The sequence below is a fragment of the Choloepus didactylus genome, chromosome 12 (assembly GCF_015220235.1).
Source record: "Choloepus didactylus isolate mChoDid1 chromosome 12, mChoDid1.pri, whole genome shotgun sequence".
Lineage (NCBI taxonomy): Eukaryota > Metazoa > Chordata > Mammalia > Pilosa > Megalonychidae > Choloepus > Choloepus didactylus.
This window is the reverse complement of record NC_051318.1, coordinates 82,264,060-82,287,022: the sequence shown is the minus strand read 5'-3', so window position 1 is coordinate 82,287,022 and position 22,963 is coordinate 82,264,060. Positions and strand designations below refer to the sequence as shown.

Below are 22,963 nucleotides of genomic sequence, written 5' to 3'. Positions count from 1 at the left end.
CAATATTTAAATAAGTACTCAAACATCTAAATCCTTTTTGTTTAATACTATATTTATAGTTGTCACAATTAAAAAAAAAAACAACTTATACTGCAATGAACAGTTTTGGTGAGAAATAAAGATATCTCACCATTCATTACCAAAGTTTAACATAAGTACTCCAATGTTTATTCAAAATATCATAAATTACTGCATTACTGTTTCAGTATTGGCAATTTGTAGATGACTTTGGCTTTTCATGCGTATGCTGCTCTCATCTTTTATAGAAACAGGTGACCCTGATTCAGAAAGCCTGAGTTGCTCTTTAAGAATCTGAGTTTAGAAATTTGGTTTCTACAGCTCCAAAAATCAATCAAGCAACAGTGAATTGTAAAGATGTTGCTTGCATTCCAATGATTCCTTTTATTTAACATTTAGCATGTTTTAAAAAACGTCATTCTAGTAAGAACAAAAGTTATGTTATTGTGTGTGTACTTGTTTGTATATGTGTAGGGAGGAAAAACAAACTAAACAAGGGTGCTTTACATAAAACAAATCTGTGCTATTTCAAGGGTGACGGACAATAGCTGTTTAAGAGTGCTTGGCTTTCAATTGTACTGCTCCGAATTTTTAAAAGATAAGACAAAATAATATGCTTAACTCAACTGAAAAGAGGAATTTACATAAGCAGAACTTAATTATCCAAGTAAAACCTTGTCCGCTGAGACTTGGGAGGGTTAATGATTATGACGATAATTAAAAATGCAGAGGATGTGTAGAGCACTTACTTGCTTTCTGAAGAGCTCAGTGTACCTCCTGTATATTCTTTTCATTGATCTCTGTAAGATAGCTGCATAGCAGGCTGTTTAAATACCTCAAAATAATGGAAAGAAACGTCTGACCCGTTATAAACATAAGTGATTATAAGCTTCTGGTTTTTACCTCACCTGAAAGGGAGGGCCTCGGGTGACACAGCTCTTTGAAACATCATTTCAGGTCATCATTGCAAAACTGACTCTGAGGAAAGAGTGCCACCTACTGAAGCAAATGTCCTGGGTTCCCTCCCAGGGCTAGTCTTCCAGTTTTAAAACCGTCCTATCATGTCTGTCTGTAAGAAATAAGGGGATTGCTGCACTATGCATGAAAAACATATTATTTTGCTTTCCAGCTTCTGTCACTTTATTTTAAATAGAAATCATATCTATAAATTAACTATTTCATACAGAAACTTTTCATATGTTTTAAAAACTAATATGCAAAGATTGAATGAACCTAATTTTCCTATGAAGGAAATTTCCAAAACCTGGTTAAAATGCCTCTCTTTATTGTGGAAGTGACCACAAGGGGGTGCTAGCATGTAACTTCATATGGGGCAGGGGGTTGGGGTTGCATTATTAATTGAACCTTTTTATTTCTGGCTGATACGTCAAAAAAGTATATAACTATGCCATTTGGAACTTAAATTTTTTTTTTCATAATTACATTTTGCTCTAAAAAACAAAGATCACAACTTCCATCTTTAATATATACTATAAACATCAAATAAACTATAGTAGATATATTACTTGGTTAGACTTCTATATGGTCTTTCTCACAAGTCTATCTTTAGAAACAAGTACACATGCAAGATGTACTTCAACCACAGTAAGTAACTTTCAACTTTAGAACTTAACTATAAAAATCTTAAATTAGATTTTAAATTTGTCTCAATACTTAAGAATATATGTCCTGAAATATGTCATTGTGCAAGAGTTGATCATTGGTGACTAATTTATGAATATTTCCTTCTGACTTACATACTTGGAAATATATGTAACACACATAGACACCACTTTTAACTTTATTTTATTATGTCAATTACAAATTATTTTGCAGATATAACTTGCATGTCTTTGTAGGGGACATCTAACTTTATTTTTAAGGTTCATTGGGAACACACTTTCTATGCTAGGAAGGGTGGTACATATATATGGATAAGTTATCCTAACATATACACATCATATAGAAGAAAATTAAAATATATTATTTCCTGACTTAATCTTTACATATTTTTCTAATAGCTAGATTTAAAGTTTTTTTAATAGAAAAGTTTAATATTATATCTAAAATACTTTCAATTTATACATATATATTTTTCACTTTTTCTTGTTTTGTTGCTACGTAGGAAGGATTGAGCTCTCAAAAAAATTAATTATAAAATATTTTCCCTGAAGCTTAAAGATTATAGTTAATTGCATTGCTTTATTAAAATTCCTATTTATATGAAGGAGAAAGGCATGTTTTAGCGATTGCCCTGCTCATGGTGTGAGTTTCTAATTTGTGAAAATGTAAAGCTTTGATTAAAAGTCAGCAAACGGCCTATAGCTCTGTATTAAAGCTGAGTCACAAATGTCTCTAAAAGACAACAGAAACTAGGAGAACTAGCAGTGAATGAAATACTATCATTTGTTTAAGGCCTTAAATGTGGTATAATGGATAATTGTGCTATCTAAAATAGTTTAGCTATTAAATTTATTTTTGAAATTCCTCTGTTAACAAATAAAAATATATGAAACCAGATAGTGAAATGATGATAAACATGATGGAGAAGGAAACAGTGGAGAAGGAGATTCTGGAGAGAGAAATTTTCATGGATATACACATGGACTGTGTTGAGAATATCAGCATCAAAATATTTCTTCTAAGGATGGTTCTTTATTGAATTCAAGAATACAGCAAACAGGACAAGTTTTTAAAGAATGTTATATCTGCTGCCATTAAGCCTGCATGCATAAACTCTCAGAACTACAACTACAATTAGTAAATATGTATTTTAAAGAGCCTCTGGGGCAAAATTAAGTAACTTAAATAACACAAAATTCTATAGTATCTTTAAGATTATTGCATAATAACAATGCTATTAATTAAATTATTGAAGAAACATAGCAGTATTAATCAGTTTTTACCAGTCAATAAAAATAGATCTTAATACTACTCTGACTGAATTCACTCTAATATAACAACAATTTTACCTAGACCAGCATAATATTTTAATTAAAAGAATGTTCATGTATTTGTCTTTTCAAATATTTTTCTCAGCAAGCATGTTTGCATTTATATTTTGATTAACTCACACAAGAATCTTTAGGTGTTCAATATGTGTGTCTTTAGAAAGAAATAATATAATTTTAGTTTAAAGTTGAGTCAATCATTTGTAATTAGCGGTAATGATTATCAATCAGCCTATTTTTGAGAAATGTGAGCTTGCAGGTGCCCTTAAGTGTGCACAATACTGTAACCTTCTAGTGTCCTCAACTTGATTTCATATGTTCATAGCCTTCTATAACATAAAACCAACAGGAATTTTGAATTGTTCAACCATATTTATACCATCCATTTTTTTCAATGAGCTCAATAGTTTAAGCATAGCTGAAAAGACATTCCTCAATAATCATATCATAAACAGAAAAATATTTGGATAAAAAAGATAGTGTTTATGTGATGGTTAAAAATTAAGAGTGATTATAGTTTAAAAACTCATGTCTAGATAAAGAGAAGCCAAACCATTGGAACTGAGATATCAATAGATTCCATTACCTTTAAAAATAAAATAGGAATGAGATACATGGATGAAAAGTAATTATTTTGAGACCATGCCAGTTTTTGACAATGGAACGCAATAATACAGATTAAATGAAATATAAGTAAGGTACCTGATTCTCTTCTGCTTTCTAGGTTGGCAGACAGCCTGTTATTTACCGTAAGCGTGGTAGTTCCTTTTCCATACACTAGGGGGAAGTGTGACATAATTGCTCAAAGGGGTGATGGGCATATTTATGTCTATGAAGATGTATTTTCATATCTCTGGGTTTCTTCTCAGACACTCTGTGTTCCTCATTCCCCTCTCCTTTGCATAACAGCACATCTAATTAAGGCTAATCAATAACTCACCTTATCCTTGGAATATTTTCATTCTTTTGTTTGTGCCTTCTTGTTACTTCAAGTAAGGGTATTTTATGACTTTCCTTGAATTTGAATGTAATGCATAAACCCCATAAAGTTGTCATATCAAAATAGTAATGACTAATAAATGAATGTATAATCACTACTCTTTATTTTTTAGCTGCCATTTTAAAAGCCTCAAATCCTCAGCTTCCAAGGTGCATATCTTGGGACAGAGATGCTAACCCCGTAGAGATGTAAAGCTGGGGTTTCACAAGGCAGCAGGCTTAGGCATCTACGCAGCAAAACAATCTAGGTTTCTGCAAAGCTCTAACTCCCTTGGTTAGCAACCAGATCAGCATATGCCGGAAATCTAACTATTTAGAAAATACAAAGACATTTTAGGATTTTAAAGTCTGTCTATGAAGAATTTTGAATTTTCAAACTGTTAAAGACAACCTCTTAAGGGATTGGTGAGCTTTGGATCCAGATTAGACTGCACATTCAGACTGTAGGTTATCTCATTTAATCCTCCGGGAATAAGTAACTCCTTTACCTGAATCTTTATGCAATTATCCCAACAACAATCTTCAGAACTTCCTTGTAATTGGTCTGGATTTGATTTTCTTTGAATCCTGAATGATTCATGTACAGACTTGTACATAAGTCATTCACAATTTATAAATGGCAGCTTAACTTTAGTATTTATGAATTACAATCAATACTCTAGCAATCAAAACACTCACCTTTCTATTTCAATGCTTCAGTTTTCTTTTTTGTTCTCAACTCTTTCCCAGAATGGCTGGATCATAAGTCTTGACTTATAGATTTTGTGAGAATAGTTTGAGAATAAGGAATATCTGAGATTAGGAACTGAAGTTAGAGAAGTAGATGAATCAGGAGCCTTTGTGTGTCTCTGATGCTGTTACTTACAAAACAGGGAATCTGAACAGATCTAGAAGTGTGTGTGTGTGTGTGTGTGTGTATAAAGTCTCCTATGCATTACTTCCATTACAACAATCATACCACGAATTCCCACACTGCTCTCCCTTCTTATCATGTATGCATAGGATCTTTGGCAAAATATGTTTAACAATGGCTATTTATTCTTAAGGAAATAAAATTAATATTGCCATATGGTAATTTAATAATAAAACACTAAAACGATTCCTTTGTATGGGTATCTGCTTTAGGTTGAACCTGAGCTGAGATGTTGTGATGGAAAAGGATAGATCCTTGAGAATTATTTAGCCAGGTCTGAGTTGTAACAAGTTACACACTTGTATTGACAGTGAGCGTTTCTCCTTAAAAGAGAGAAAGCTTCATCTCTCTCGGGAGAAACAGCCTCTCTTTCACTGGGCGTCTACTTTTCTTCTGAAACATTTTCATAAGCAAGTGACTTTCCTTGCATGGGTGTCTGGGGACAACTGATTTTTCTCCCAGGATGAAGAAAGTTACATATTGATTGCCATTGCTCGCGGCGTGTTTGCAACAGCGCCAGCAGAGGCGTGCGCGCGCGCGCCCTCGCACCCGTACACCCACACACACACTCACCGAAATACACATCACACCCCGTAGAAACACACACACATATACACACGTCCCTCTGCACCTCATTCAAACGGATCCACGCGGAGCCAGGCGATCTGTGCTTCTCTTGGCACGGGTGCCTGTACGGTGACGGCGTGTGTGTGTGTGTGTGTGTGTGTGTGTGTGTGTGTGCTTTTGTGGAGTGTGTGTGTGTGTGTGTGTGTGTGTGTGTGCAGAAACCCATCAGGAAGACCGCAGCTATCTTATTCTGCAAGCACATTGCGATTCCATATCCTGTGTGCACATCGGACATAAGAAATTAAATCCTTGTCAAACTTTTTTTTTTTTCCAAATTTTATCTCTTCCGAAGGAAGCCATTGGAGGGACCTCTCGGTGTAGTTAAGGGACCGGGAGATCCTGCAGCGAGGCCCCGGGTGCTGCAGCCACCTCGGAGTGCTGGGCTCGGCCAGCCCTGCTTCTCTCTTCTAACTGATCTAATCAATGACTCTCAAGCGCTGGGGCTCCTGGCCCCACCCCGCCAGCTTCTTCTCCACCTCCCATTGGGCGTGGGCCGAGGAGGCAGGGCCTTGCTCCTCGAGCGGATTGGCTGGCAGGGAATCAGTATCAATGTTTAAGCGGCGGCGTGAGGCGAATAGAGTCAGTCAGCAAGAGGCGCTGGGGAGAGAGCAGGGACAGCAAGCCGGGCGGATGCGGCAGCAGCGTAGGGCGGCTGGGGAGACGCTACTCCAACTGTTGAATTGAATTTTCACCTTTCATTTCCTTCGATGCTTTGCTTGCGGAGATGGATTTATTTGCTTTGAAATCGGCACGTCTTTCGCAGGCTGAGGGCTGATCCAGGCAGACAACAGACTGAAAGAGACCACCCGTGACAGAAAAAAGGAGGAAAAAAACAAAAACAAAAACCTCCACAACAGACTGCACAATTAACTATGCACATCAGGGCTGGACTTTTTGAATAGAGAACACTGAGAGGAAAATTGTGAACTGTGACGCGCGGCTAAGCTGTGGACAGCCACTGGAAATCTGATTATTATTATTTTTTTCTTTTTCCGAGACTCTGAAAGATTTGGGGGGTGCCTTCCACCTAACAAATATAAGATATTAAAAATAAATACTCTCAGCGAAGCAGGCGGCTTGTTTTCCCGAGCCTCGGACTCCTGCAGACAGAGGTAGAGTAAAAGTACTGCTGGATTCAGCTTCACCTTTCTCCCGCCCTCCCTGCCTTTCTCTCGCTTTTGCTTTTTTCTCCAAAACATGAATCTGGTTTTTCCTTTCTATTGAGTGAGTCAGAAAGCGTTAGGAAGAAGCCGCAACTAATGTCTGTGAAGGCAGGACCATGAGGCGAGAGTGAATGCGATTCGTTCCGCTGCTTCTGACTCATCCGGCGTATTGGAACACCTGCATTTCTGGATGTGTCATTCCCGTATGCCGAGGCGCCTGGAGACCCCAAAATAATGGGTAGTCAGACCTGTGCCTAGCAGCCCTTCGGAGGTCGCTCCCCCGGGGGTGGGCGCCCCTGGCTGGACCGCCGCGGCCGCGCCAACTCACCCCTCGCCCTCCCCGAGATGCCCGGAGAGACCGTGTGAGAGCGAGACTGCAGAATGCATCACGCCAAACCTGGATGTGGGTTTCTTTCATCCAACCCACTCCTCGTACTATCATAAAAAATAAAATAAAAAAAAGATTAATCAAAAGAATTAAAAGAAAATCCGCACTCTGTTCGCTTCAATTATTCACCACTTTTATTCCTCGCCAAGGCTTTCCTTTCTAGATGAAGAGGACTGGGAGGCAGGGCCATTGGAAGAAGATGCTGAATAGAAAGAAAAGAGAGGCACTTGACAGCCCAGCCCTGTGAATGCAGAGACTGTTTCCCTTCCAGAGAGAGACAGGGAGAGTGTGTGTGCTAGGACGGGGACGGTGGCTCCCCCTTCCTTTTTATTCCGCCTCGCCCTCCCCCTTCCAATCTGCACGTCCAACCATGAGTTGCCTGTTGATTTCCTTTCGGCTGGGAAGAAAAGCAAACTGGAATTAAACTGCATCGAGACAAGTCCTCGCTCGCGGAGAGAGGATGGGATGGTAGCGGCGGCTACTGGCTTGTCGTAGAGAAATCACACAGAGTGTGTGTTCTACGAAAAGAGGGGGAGAGATATAGACAGATATAGGTATAGATATCGATTTCTTCCCCCTTCCCAATAGACTCACACTGCAAACGCCGATCAGACTGTGGCTTTCTAGATTTCGGGGGACAGCCTTTTCCGTGGAAGAGAGGGAGGAGTCTGGTGGAGGGAGGAAACTACAAATCGGGACACTAGTTCTTTGAGCTGCATTTCCTCCCCTCCCTTTGGCTGGTCGGAAAGGAGAGAGAGAAAAATACCCTTGGCTGGGAGATGCAGTCCGCCGCCACCGCTGCCTCTGCCAGCAATGCCAGATTAGATCTCTAAATGCAGCAAAACCCTGCCTGAAAACAGACCAGCCCGCGCCGCCAGCAGACATTTCACAGGGCGTCGCGGAAGCTTCAAAATATATCAGTGACTCTGTCGTATCTCCTCATCCCCATCAATTTTATTCACGGGAGCCGAGTAACAAGTAAGGATTTCACTTCCTCTTCTGACTGGAGACACACCTCCCCGCTCCCTCCCATACTCGATGTGAGGAGTCTTCCCGAGCCTGCGGACCGGAGAGGATTTCCAGCGCCCTAGAGGGAGCGAGAAAAACCTGCGGATTCTTTAGCTCATTATCATCCCTCCCGGACGCGATTTCCTTCCCGGAGCCGGCCTCCTCGCTCAAGTTTGCGCCGCCCGAAGTCCAAGCCCGAGAGACACAGCCCCGGGCTCGCCCCCAGCCGCAGGGAGCCGCCGGCTCGCCCAGTGCCCCTGCAGCTCCTCTTCGCCGCTGCTTCTCGCCCAGTGCGGATGCTGTAGATCAACAGGTTCGGGGAACTTGAGCGGAATAAGGAGAGACCGCCCGGTGCCGCAGCCGGGGCGCGGAAAGAAGGGAGGACCCGCAAGCTCGCTGCGCGCGCGCACGCTGCGCCCGGGCCCCAGGCTGGCGCGCACCCACCCGCTAGCCCCACCAGTCCGGCTGCTCCCGACCCCACTTCACCGGTCTGGGATGTACCTTTCCATCTGTTGCTGCTTCCTCCTCTGGGCCCCTGCCCTGACGCTCAAAAACCTTAACTACTCCGTGCCGGAGGAGCAAGGCGCCGGCACGGTGATCGGTAACATCGGTAAGGATGCTCGGCTGCAGCCAGGGCTTCAGCCCGCGGAGCGTGGCGGCGGCGGCGGCGGCGGCGGCGGCGGCGGCGGGCGGAGCAAGTCTGGTAGCTACCGGGTGCTGGAGAACTCGGCGCCACACCTGCTGGACGTGGATGCCGACAGCGGACTCCTCTACACCAAACAGCGTATCGACCGCGAGTCCCTGTGCCGCCACAATGCCAAGTGCCAGCTGTCCCTCGAGGTGTTTGCCAATGACAAGGAGATCTGCATGATCAAGGTGGAGATCCAGGACATCAACGACAACGCTCCCTCCTTCCCCTCGGACCAGATCGAGATGGACATCTCTGAGAACGCGGCCCCCGGCACCCGCTTCCCGCTCACCAGCGCGCACGACCCCGACGCCGGCGAGAACGGGCTCCGCACCTACCTGCTCACACGGGACGACCATGGCCTCTTCGCTCTGGACGTCAAGTCCCGCGGCGACGGCACCAAGTTCCCGGAGCTGGTCATCCAGAAGGCGCTGGACCGCGAGCAGCAGAACCACCACACGCTGGTGCTGACCGCCCTGGATGGCGGCGAGCCGCCGCGCTCGGCCACCGTGCAGATCAACGTGAAGGTGATCGACTCTAACGACAACAGCCCTGTCTTCGAGGCGCCCTCTTACCTGGTGGAGCTGCCCGAGAACGCCCCTCTGGGCACCGTGGTCATCGATCTGAATGCCACCGACGCCGACGAAGGCCCCAACGGCGAAGTGCTCTACTCCTTCAGCAGCTACGTGCCCGACCGCGTGCGGGAGCTCTTCTCCATCGACCCCAAGACCGGCCTGATCCGAGTCAAGGGCAACCTGGACTATGAGGAGAACGGAATGCTGGAGATCGACGTGCAGGCACGAGACCTGGGGCCCAATCCCATCCCGGCCCATTGCAAGGTCACGGTTAAGCTCGTCGACCGCAACGACAACGCGCCGTCCATCGGTTTCGTCTCGGTGCGCCAGGGGGCGCTGAGCGAAGCCGCCCCTCCCGGCACCGTCATCGCCTTGGTGCGGGTCACCGACCGCGACTCGGGCAAGAACGGGCAGCTTCAGTGCCGCGTCTTGGGCGGAGGAGGGCCGGGAGGCGGCGGCCTGGGCGGGCCCGGGGGCTCCGTGCCCTTCAAGCTCGAGGAGAACTATGATAACTTCTACACGGTGGTGACTGACCGCCCGCTGGACCGCGAGACCCAAGACGAGTACAACGTGACGATCGTGGCGCGGGACGGGGGCTCGCCCCCCCTCAACTCCACCAAGTCGTTCGCCGTCAAGATCCTGGACGAGAATGACAACCCCCCTCGTTTCACCAAGGGGCTCTACGTGCTGCAGGTGCACGAGAACAACATCCCCGGGGAGTACCTGGGCTCCGTGCTCGCCCAGGATCCCGACCTGGGCCAGAACGGCACGGTGTCCTACTCCATCCTGCCCTCGCACATCGGCGACGTGTCCATCTACACCTACGTGTCTGTGAACCCCACCAATGGGGCCATCTACGCCCTGCGCTCCTTCAACTACGAGCAGACCAAGGCTTTTGAGTTCAAGGTGCTCGCTAAGGACTCGGGGGCGCCCGCGCACTTGGAGAGCAACGCCACCGTGAGGGTGACCGTGCTGGACGTGAACGACAACGCGCCGGTGATCGTGCTACCCACGCTGCAGAACGACACGGCCGAGCTGCAGGTGCCGCGCAACGCCGGCCTGGGCTACCTGGTGAGCACCGTGCGCGCCCTCGACAGCGACTTCGGCGAGAGCGGGCGCCTCACCTACGAAATCGTGGACGGCAACGACGACCACCTGTTCGAGATCGACCCGGCCAGCGGCGAGATCCGCACGCTGCACCCCTTCTGGGAGGACGTGACGCCGGTGGTGGAGCTGGTGGTGAAAGTCACCGACCACGGCAAGCCCACCCTGTCGGCGGTGGCCAAGCTCATCATCCGCTCGGTGAGCGGGTCCCTGCCCGAGGGCGTGCCCCGGGTGAACGGGGAGCAGCACCACTGGGACATGTCGCTGCCGCTCATCGTGACTCTGAGCACTATCTCCATCATCCTCCTAGCGGCCATGATCACCATCGCCGTCAAGTGCAAGCGCGAGAACAAGGAGATCCGCACCTACAACTGCCGCATCGCCGAGTACAGCCACCCGCAGCTGGGCGGGGGCAAGGGCAAGAAGAAGAAGATCAACAAAAATGATATCATGCTGGTGCAGAGCGAGGTGGAGGAGAGGAACGCCATGAACGTCATGAACGTGGTGAGCAGCCCCTCCCTGGCCACCTCCCCCATGTACTTTGACTACCAGACCCGCCTGCCCCTCAGCTCTCCCCGGTCCGAGGTGATGTATATCAAACCGGCCTCCAACAACCTAACTGTCCCTCAGGGGCACGCGGGCTGCCACGCCAGCTTCACCGGACAAGGGACTAATGCGAGCGAGACCCCTGCCCCTCGGATGTCCATAATTCAGGTAGGAGACTTTTAGCCTAACTGGGGACTTCGCTTTAGTGCTGGTTTCGGCGCTGTCCTGAAACCTTTGGCACAGGACGAGCCACACTGTCAGGCGCAGTGAAAGGGGAACATCTTTAAATGAAAGTGATTTACACTCTGACACTGCGTGTGCAAGTTATTCTATACCTACCCCTCCCCCCCATGTAAATAGTCTAAAATCTACAAGATGTGAATGTCTTGCTTCCGTTGCCCTTTTAAAGTTTAATTTTATTGGTTTAAAAAAGTTGGCAGTCTGCAGTGTTCATAGTTTCCTTCATTTTATTTTTATGTCTTGGTCTACATTTCATCCATAACAAAGGATTCCCAGAGTAGAAAACGTCTTATTTCAGTTGATTCTGCTAAAACAGAAAAAAAAAGTTTTTAATTCCATTAAAAATTTTTTTGGATGCAACAATGCAAAAGTTACACCCAAATATTAAAAGTTTTCTTCTTGAAGCACAGAATAGCAACCAGAGTTCCAGAGCCTGAATGAATTTGAACTAACTTTTCATGCATACACACAATTTTACATTTATAAGGTATATTAAACGACATGAATCTCATTTATTCTTCAGCTGAAGCAATGTAATGTGTTAGTGTAGTTTAAGCTTTTGAAATGACAGTTAAACTCTGAAGCAGTTTTAAAAGTTTGAATGAATGCAGGCTCTGGATAATAACTAGTAGCTATCTGTGAAAAGTTTGTATTTGTTTTGTCCTGTGGCTGTCCTGATCTGCTTCTTGGAGCCACTGAAGTATGAACAGCATGTACTAGAAGGGTCACAGTCTCCTTTTGTGCTATTGAAAACCAGAGGCAGAGGGGCACTTAAAGTCACCTGGTATGCAAAAAAGAATTCCAGGGTGCGTTTAGTTTGCATACTATGTATTTTCAGTGTCTCTAAGTGATATTTGATATGTATCAGCATAATTCAAAGTTGTTAATGTACGACAAAAACTAAATCACTGACCTGGCGTGGACATAGATTCCGTTCCCAGTCACTGTCTAGTTTCTTTACCCACTGTTGAGTTGTGTCACACACAAAAAACTTAATTCTTGCTTATTATGAACGTGTGTTGCTACAAATTACTCTGGATGTGCAATACTTGAAATTCAAAATTGAGCTTAACTAAAAGTGACACTTTGGGAGGAAGATTAATTAGGGGCAAATGAAAATAATTTGTAATTTGCTCGTGATTTCATGCTTTGAAAAGCAAATACCTTTTAATGGCATGACCCAGTAATGTTTTTAAAACTGTTAAAATGGAATAGTAAAATTTCATAGTTAATCTTTTCTTTTCTAACATTTGATAAGTGTAACAAATCTTTAAAATTAACAAACCATATTTTCTTATAATAGTATAATGTCCTTGTAAAATAGTGTTGTACTTGATGCTAGTGAATACTAAAGTATCAATTGTAGTATTAAATCCCAGTGGTTACCCTCACTTTTTTGCAGTTTACTGTATACCAGTAATCATGATTTTTTGAATACTATATAAAACTGAAGAAGAAATTCCTCCCTTAAACGCAAACAAACAAAAATTTGTGGTTTCTGTGAAAGAATTTCTGTGACTGTGTAAAATTAGAATTTATGATAATCAGTATTTCTTTTGAGGGAGATATGTTAAAATATGTATTTACAGATATCAGTTGCAGTCATTTTATAAATAACCATATATTATATATCTTTTTTATATTTTGTCTTTGACAATTGCAGAGATGTAGCAGAGGATTAATGCTTGATATTCCACTTCAAGTGCCATGAGTTGCATTCTTACTTAGGTTTCAGTAAAAATGAAGGAGATGCAGTAGAATTCTCAGCAGGCCTTATCCTTGGTCAGACTTGTCAGGATCAACCTTGGATTGAAGTATCCAGCTTTTGAGGGAAAGGGATTCCTATACTGTATTTACACCATGCTTTCTTTGAAGCTGGTTATTACTTGAAGGATGGTGGTGGTGATGGTGTTGATGATTCCTTTCATTTGCACTACAACTGAAGCCAAAGCAAATGATATATGTAATTGTCTTATTCATTTAAGCAGAAAGCAAAGCACCAACTTTACCTTTCTCTTTCTTCTAAAATCTTAATCCCTGTCATGAGGCACAGAATGAGTTTTAAGTTTAAGTCCCTAATTTTTCACCCCCAAGTGACTCAGTTTCCTATGTTGCTCCTGCCCTAGAAATAGCCTCAAAGACTGTTAAAACAGACTTTTTTTTTTTTTTCCTACTGAGAATCCCCATCCTGTAAGGGATGCTTTGTAAATTTCTAATATGTTAATTTGCTTTTAAATGCATCAGGTTTCTATCAATACCTATTGTGGCGAACAGAGTAAATGAACTCAAGTGACTCTGTTTGGTTTGGTTTTGACTAGCGTGCTGCAGATTTCTTTATGCTCGTGTGATATGCTTAAATTAAAGCTTTCAGGTATCCTGTATTATTGTTTGAAGTGCATTTGTTAGTGTGTGCATTTAACGCAGTCACTGAGAACACACACTACTGATCCCACATGTATTTCTGAAGGTAGAATTTTGATCCACAGAGTGTACTGTGACTAAGGACTGGTTCATCTTTATTTTCCAGCACCTTATGAGCTGTTTAGAAGGTACACAGCATATTTCTGCTGATTGAGTGAAAACACTTCCATAATTCTTTTGAGATGAGATGCACTTGTATAGAGTGGTGACAAGAAATTCAGGAACTGCATGATTTTTGTAAGCTCTCATTACAGCCCAAGTTGAGATCTGTTTATGTATCAAAGGATTTCGTGTACTTTGCAGGATCTAAAATGCTAAGGTTAAGGTGTGTAGGTTTTTACTGGGGACAAGAGCATTTTTAATGGAATATATGAATGCAGAACAATTGCATCAGCTGGTGTAGATTCAGTAGTTTGTGAGAAAAGGTTTTATTTTAGGATTTTTTTCAACTTATCTGAGGATAAGTTAAAGTCCGTCTCTAAAGTGTTTAAACAATAGAACAGTGATTAAAATATCCACAGAAGGGTAAATCATAATATAACAATTATAATTAAATATTTTATTCATTTTAAAGCTATAAAACTGATATTAAAGAATATGAGCACACATTTCATAGTAGGTAAGGCAAATAGATTGTTATATAAATGTATAGAAGAACCTCTAGGAGCAATTTTCATGTGAATTATTTCATAAGTTAATTTGAGAATATAAAATAAAATAGAGATCATTACTAATTCTCAAGAATCAGTGCTATAATGGTAGCTTATCAGCAATTATTTGTTAGGTGTCAGGGCAACTTTTCAACAGGTGTTTTCAGTGAAAGCCCTTTCTGAGAAAAAGGGAGGAGGCTGGGGACTTCTCATTGTTGGGTGGGTGAATTTTCAGTTTTGTTTAAACATCTGTGTTTTCAGATTTTTTATCACTCCACTCTAAGTCATTTTGATATGCTCTCATAGAAGAAAACATTGAGTCAGCTAAGACCTACTAAAATAAAATTTTTAAAGGGAATATGTTCTTACAATGTTTAACATTTCAGTTTCAAAAGATGCACATTAGGGTTGACTTTAGAGTCTTTATGCTAGGAACATAACATCCTTTTGAGATCTATCTATCTATCTATCTATCTATCTGTCTATCTATCTAACTATGGCCTTTTCAGTAAAAGGGAAGTAAGCACATGGCAAAGTACCTAAAGCTAATCCAAATAGATAAAAATGAGATCGAGGCCTGTGGGGCCTTAAGTATTATAATGTAAACAATAAACTCAGTTTTGGAGAGTAAAAAAGGTAGAAGAAAAAGATCTATCTTTTAAAAGCAACATTTCCCTCTGTCCACCCTTATTCCCACTTCTCTAATACAAGAAGTTCTTGACTTTTAGCGACTCTGTCAGCTGAGTTCCCAAGGTCATGCTCTTCAAAATTCACACTACAGCATGTTAATTTTTTCCATCAAACACAGTGTCTGAAGCATTTCTTCATTTATAACTTTGTAAATATTTTGCTGTAATTTTATTTGTAAGCTGGCACAGTTTTGTTAGCTATATACATTGGTTTCCATATATTAGACACACATCTTTATTTATAGGATTATAATAGACTGGGTAGAAGAGAATGTCTTTGACTGCAATGCCTCTGAGAATGTTTTGTCCAGTGGTATTTTTTCTTAAAAATTTTTAAAGGATAGGAGAATAAATTTCTACTTTAAATTAACATGCACAAACAATCACTAAAACTTGTATTTCTGTTATATCAAGTATTTAAAGCAGCATAGATAAAGTATATAAGCTTAATTTAAAAAATACTCAGCCATTAAGTTGCTTTCAGTTTCTTTGGAGAAGCACTTAAAAACCAAATTATCATCATTATTCTTATTATATTTGGTACTTTTATTCTTAGTTTTATGAGTACCTACAAAAATCTCCACTCCAACATAAAGCTGTATGCATTTCTCTATTTCACAATAAATGAAAACACAGAAATCAGAATTTTTAATTGCATGAGCAAAAATCCAGAGAATTTTATAGTTAATAATAGTAATAATAATAACAATAATAGTTATAATAATAGTAATTATCCATACAGTAATAACTGTTTATCCATTAGCTTTTAGTTATCATTGAAGATTCTAAAATGTCAGCTAGGTAATACTTTAACATCCTTACACTGAGATGATAATTCATCATCTTTCAAAAAGTGAGGAGAAATTATTTTTCATTTTACTTAGTGAGCTCTACAATTTCATAAAATACTGTCGTATATAAGTTTGCACATAGAATTTTGAAGTTCTATTCTTGGCATCGTCACATTATTTAAAGTTTTGTATGATCAATAAAAGATTACAGAACATAGAAATATATGCCCTAAAATTGTTATCCCAACTGCTTGAACATATTATTTAAGTCAAGAAAACAATTTACATGTTCTAAAATATTGTCACCTTTGACTAGATTAAGACACACAAAAAGTACATATTTCCTAGAATGTTTTTTTCTGTGAAGTTGACTATATAATTCATATTTTAACTTTTTTTACAGTGTGTTGATGCACCCTTGTATATGAGGCTGACATAAATTAATTATTCTTAAAATAATCCCAGATACCATCTCTATTAAAGGACTAAGACATATTCTTATTTAAAGAGGAAAGAAAAACTCTTCAAAACCTTCAGACAAATAGTTAATACTTTTTAACATAAAATATACTTTATCGTGTTTTCCTACCATTGTCAGTTCTTCAGCTTTTTACTGTTAGTGCTGCTTGTGTAATATAATGCAATAGAAATATATCTATAATAATAAAAGGTACACTAAGGCAAATATATATTTTTAAGATTAATAAAGGTTTACATTCATTATTACAATGAAGTTCGACTCTGCCTATGTTTACAAAAATGTGAAAAATAAAATTTTTTGGCAAAATTCAAGTATATGTATACATGAATAATGTCTTCATTTTATCAGTATGATGCTTGTAAATAATCTCTCAAGCACAAATATTCGCCCATATTGTTTTTTCAGTTCAAATGCCTTTCCCTTTTTAAGTATGAATGCAAACCTTTATTTTCTTTGAGAGTATGTTAAAACTTGAGTCTTTTATTGCTTTAAAGCCTCAACTATTTTTGAAGTTTCTAAGACAGACTAAGTCATCATAGAGAAGAGGAGTTAAGGAACAGCTTTCTTTTCAGTGGACAGTAGATCAGAGCTTGCATAGATTAAGAGAAAAAATAATTCTCATCAAAGGCTCTGACCCTTTTGGATGGCTGGAGGCTTGAGAGTAGATGCTGACTGATGATGAAACAACAAAAACAGGAGGAAACAGCAGCCTCTAAAACTGGGTTCATGCCAGTTAGGAAGTAAAACTCAACTCCCTCATGCCGACCGGTCTTGCAATACACTCAATAGTGGGTGAATTCTTACAAATGCACCTGCTAATTATGATATTAGTCATTGCTTCAAAATATATTCCCTTCAGTAATACTTCTGTTTAATAAATCCCATAGGGCATTATCTTCAAGTCATATTTTAGTAAGGCCATTAGGGAGGTTGGATTTTTTTTTTTTTTTGGTATTGAATTCCTTCAACCAAATGACTGTATATTTGATAGAGAAACAGCCTAAAGTTCATTTTATCATCATTTTGAAAGCTAGTGTGACTTCTGCCACCCACTTACAAAACACACTTAAAGTTCATCAGACCTACAGTAATCTATTGTCAATCTATTTTAGTAAAGGAGACATTGACAAGAATTTCTTTCAGTGGCATACAGTATTTTCAGTTAAGTCATAGCCTTCATCAGCATCTTTGACAGTGATATATTGTTGTCCTTTGGTCTACTGAAATACATTTTCTTTAATAATAGAGTCCTTAATGACTTCAACATTTCCTGCTGTAACTAAGCAGAAGTGTGTTTGTGCTTCCTCTGCTAATGCAGAAGTACAAGTTCAATATTTTTAAAGTAAAATAAAAAACAAAAAATCCATAACAAAACACAGATGCAAAATTGTGGCTGTGTGGGTGGTATCTTTCACTCATATACTCCAAGTTCTGTCTGTGATAGACATGGAAAATTGGTTTCAGGCGGTGTTTGAGAGAATCTATTGATATACATGTGACACACTTCTATTTGTCTGTTCTGGTCTTCGTGACATTCTGATTACTGATATTTGTAGGCCCTGCCCTGGATCTGTTCCAGGCAGTCTTATTGTAGTGAAATGGCTCTTTCAGTTCACTGAGCATCTAGCATAACAGTGCTGAATATGATTGGTGCGTTTGCATATATTTATTCAAAAAATAGGGCAGTTAAACGGCATAATTATGGGAAAACGAATCATAACAATAAAAGACCATTTAAGTTAACAAGCTGTGTGATCAAAGGATAAATACAGGTTGGATAAATGAGACTTTAGATTAACTAATCTACATAAATAGGCTTTGGTCTGATTAGAGGAAGGGAATATATTAAAATAATTGAATAGAATTAGAAATATATTTTGTTTGTCATTTTGAAATGTTTAGACACCTACGTTACCTTATTTTCTTTATGTTTCTATTCACTAAAATAGCCATGAAGCATATCTATGTTGCAATAAAAATGGGCGAGGTAAAATAAATATTATTTTGTAAGCTTCTGTTTAGTTCTGGAATATACTCTGAATAATATTTAATATTTTTAAACATGTGATGTTTTTGAGTGATTTTTAATTAGTGGAACACATTGAAAGGACCATTTAAAGGACAATGTCTTGTTTATTCTCTTCATCAGCCAAAAGTATCTTGTAGAGTTTGAAAGCTAGAGCAATAAAAATCAACATCAAGTTTTCAAAGCTATACATACATAATTGTTTTATAGATATATACTGTTTTCAAAAAACACTGAGTACATGTTTGCAAATTATATTAAGACATACTATAGATAATGACTTTATATTTTGAAAGGTTCCAATGCTCTTTTGACAGCATGTGTATTTTAAAATAACAGATTTAACTTAAAATGTGACTACTTTAAATAACGACGTAATTTCCTTCCAACAACTATGGAGCTTTAGATACATTTTCCTCAGCTTTTCCAGGTGATATATATATATATATATATAATTTATGTACAAGTCATGAATTGGTATACTTCTTTACAGTATTTCTACCCGAATCCTTGTTAGTCATTGCTGAGCAATCAATTGACTGTGCCTACAGATAGGATTTTCTTGTCCTCCAATTCAATAAAGCTCAAATTGAAATATATACATATGAAAAAATAGCTTTTTCAAAATGCCTACTTTCTATTTTGCTTTTGGAGTTTTGTAACTATTTAAAAATAGTATATACCGAACATTAACTTATTTGCAGTCATGCAAAATAAGAAAAATCAAACACCTATTTTGTATAAAACAGAAATGCAACACATATTTTCATGTAGGCAGAAATGTAAACACAAGAGTCAAAATATCTTTCTCATTGTTATAGCCTAATTTTAGAACACCAGTGTCTCAGGTAAATTCTTAAATTGAATTGATCTGCAGTATAAACACTTGCCCAAAAATAAACTTTTCACTCTTAAGATAACATTCCTTTTCTCAGCATGGTACCAATATAAGTACCTTTGCTAAAAGCTGTTCATTTTATTTTTTACACAGCATATTTTATCAGAGTAGACTGAGATTATTTTATGACTGAATATTAGATAGATTTTGCTATTCTTTTACAATATCAGAGCAATTGCCTATGGAGAATTGAAATTTATAAAAGCAATCCATCTTTAAATATCTTGAGAAGGATTATCTAACCACAATTGTGAAGAGGCCAGTATGTGACTGTTTTCTGATACATCATTTCAGTAGATGAGTTCGCAGTAAGAAATTAGAATGTTTGAGAAATAATACGCTTAAAATCATAGCAAAATTTTCTATGAATAAATGTTATCATCTCAGTATTTTGGAGAAGGGGATTAGCTTCCAAAGGCAATAGTTTACAACTCAAACAACAGTTGCTTGATGACATATTTTCATATAAATATAATCAAATATTAATACTAAAACTTACTGATCAACATGAAAATAATTTACTTTAATTTCCATGGTTTGGCCAGCAAAAAACAGGATATTGTTTAAATACTGGTGAACTCTACAGCGGTGTCTTCTTGGGGAACAAAATTACTGCTTTCTATTTTGCTTTTGCAGTTTTGTAACTATTTTAAAACAGTATATCCCAAACATCAACTTATTTGCAAGTCATGCAAAATAAAAGAAAAATCAAACGTCCATCTTTATTATCATTTTCTTTGATGTGGAATTGAGAATTGTAAACAAACCTGCCTCCATATTGTTTCAAGGCAAGACACTTAGTTGTTTTGTTTTTATTATTATTTTAAGGTTTGCAGGACCTCTTGTTATGTTAATTTTTCACCTTCTGCTTTACACCAGTGCCTCATCCCTGATTTTAATTTTGGTTGATTAAATCAGAAATTCCTAATTAAAAACAGAAAGTTTGAAAATATATATTGACTCTTACTTGATACGCTGTTCATTGACTATGTTTGTAATTTTGAAGAATGTGCTGTTGCAACTGCATTATCCTGAGATACAGGATTATTGGGAGCAAATATAAATGACTAACAGCAAAAATGTCAATATCAATGCATAGATTAAAAAAAAGACAAAACACTAAGCCTTGCACTTTTAGTGTTGGCAGATGCATTTAGTCATTATTAGCTAAGTTTCCAGACCCTGGCTTTCTAGAAAAGTTACTATTTAGCCCTAGATGACAGGACATAAGAGAACCCTCCTTGTAAGCAAAAACTACCCATGGGAATTTGTGAGGTTTATTGGCAAAAACTCTTCTACATAATATAGCCCTGGCATCAGAGGTGCCAATAACAACAAATGAAGTGGTAAGTCTATGTGGAGAAAAATTTTTAAAAGACAAGGAATGCATTTAAGGAGACTTATTTTTTTTTCTGATTTTGAGCAACAGAATTTCCATGATATTTTATAATCAAGACTATTACATAGTAATTTGGGTTAGAATACATGCCCAGTTCCCCATCTCAAAACCCAATTTGTTACCACCTGTGGCTATTTCTATTAAAAAAAATGAAACATAATTACTATGAGTCTCAGCAGTCTTAGAGTAAATTTTTGTAATTACAATACCTCCCTTGGGCAGATGTGTGAAAATGGCAGATTAATTCCTGCCAGGATCATTCTATTTCTCCTGCATTTTTAGGTTTGGTATCGCCGGCTTATTAGAGTAGCTCTGTTTGCTCTGGTTAAAGGTTATGTCAGTGTTTCCATAGTAAATTTCTAGAAATAAAGAACCACAAATCAGCCATTACATTTTGCCCTAGGTGAAAAGTTGACTTAACATCTCAGCAAATGAGTAGATAATATTTTCCATCCTTCTCCTCTGTTGCCTGGTTAGGTTTGAAGTAAATGGTAGCAAGACCATTTGGCAGTGTTGAGAAAGCAGGACTTAAGACTAGCAGGTAAAAAGAAAAGCATGATCTTTTGAACTATAAAAGATATCTGATCCAGCAGAAACCGTGGAAGTATGTTTATTCTTGGCTTGATCCCACAGCTACACAATACCTAAGGATTTTAAAGAGCCAGATATTAAGACTGGATGGCTTACAGGTGATTTGACAGCCTATCATTTGCTCTCCTTTCCTTCTTTTGGTTGTGGTAGGTAAACTCTTCTTAATAAAGATCAAATTGATCTACACCCAAAATAATGAATGATAGTAAGTCCAAGCAGTTTTAAACCTCTAGATCAGTGCTGACTTTCTCTTGGTAAGGTTAAATGATGCTATCTCAAAGCATTCTAGACAGCAGAATATTTTAAGATGGGAACCACATCCATCTTGTTTGTCACTAGCATAGAGAACCCAGCACATGTCTTATACCTGGTTGGGTACTTACAATATATCAATTTTTGTGTGAAAAAAAAAGGGATACTCCGACAGTTAAGTGATTTCCCATGATCACCAATCAGATATGTGCTGGAGCTTGACTCCAGATCTAGATAATACTGAGGCCAAAATCTAGGATATTTATTTAAACAAACATGATGAAATAATCACCTGCTGTTAAATCATTTATTTGAATGTGGCATATTTTGATAATTTTCATGTATATTTTTTACCTTTTAAATAACTGCAATGAAAATTTTTATAAAATGTTGATAACATTACAATTAATAAAAAAGGATAGGCAATCAAGTTCACAATTATGAATATCAAGTTTTCACAGTATTTGACACATATATTATATATTATTCCAGTATATCAAGAGAAAATATGGTTGGTTGTAGCGTATCTTTTATCTTTTGCCCTTTTTTTTGATGTGGTTTATACAGTATTGAAGATATTCAGTTATCATGTCTTTTTAAAATATCATAAAACAGAAATGTGGTTCTAGATAAACAGTAAATGGTTATTTTGGTAATGCATCTGTTTTTATTTATTGATGTATAATTTTATCACTTTGGTACCTACCATTTGTCCATCCGATAAATGGGACAGAAAATCACCTTTGACAATTATCAAACATAATAATAATACCTGAATTTACAATTTTTTTCTCAAACTTCCTGAATCTATCTTGAGCTGTGGTAATGAAATTGTCCTACAAATATTGAGGAAACACAAGCTAAGCATTCATATAAACAGTATGTTGCCCATTTCAGTATCATTATTTAAAATTGTCAACAACCCGCAGTTATTCAATCCTTAATATTTTTAATTTGATTAATAAATAACAAAATAATTTCAAAAGCAATTAATTGAAAATTTATGTTACTTTAATGCTATTATGTGGTTTAATGACTTTATCTGAATTCTAAACTTCAATTGGAAATTCCATATCAAAACAATAAAGAGGCTTCATAGAATAAAGGTTTCAAATTAAAATGAGTTTTCAAACTGTATTAAAAGTTTAATTATCCCCATTAGCCAGAGTAGCTAGGATACTAAAAGAAGGAAAAAATAGTAGAAAGGTACATAGAAATGTAAATTTTAAAAGTTTAGGATTATTTTCAATTAACAGTCATAGGCAATTGAAAGACTTTCTGAAAGACTATAGTGTGATATGTTGCATAAGATTAGCCCACAACCAAGTTCTCAATGGTCACATTTATATCCTCATTTGTCTCAACAGCAGAGTCCAAGTTATTCTGTAAACTCACCCCAAAATATTTGGCATTCTGGGAAAGGAGGCACGCCAGCAATCGGTGCTGCTCAAATAAAATGGCATGCCAGGAGAGGTCTTGGTTTCAAGTTGCTAAAGAGGCCTCTGTGTCAGATGCAGGGATACTCTCAGACACAGCTGATCGGAA

At 38.9% G+C, this 22,963-nt stretch overlaps 1 protein-coding gene across 3 annotated transcripts in view; it reads left to right on the top strand.

The window, feature by feature from the left end:
• Positions 1–6,105: 6,105 nt before the first annotated feature.
• PCDH17 (protocadherin 17) overlaps positions 6,106–22,963 on the top strand; it is a 101,382-nt gene continuing 84,524 nt past the window's right edge. For all 3 annotated transcript variants that reach the window (XM_037800244.1, XM_037800246.1, XM_037800245.1), the window contains exon 1: positions 6,106–11,148. In XM_037800244.1, the coding sequence (XP_037656172.1) occupies positions 8,563–11,148 (2,586 nt within the window). In that variant the 5' untranslated portion in view covers positions 6,106–8,562. The remainder of the gene's footprint in view (positions 11,149–22,963) is intronic.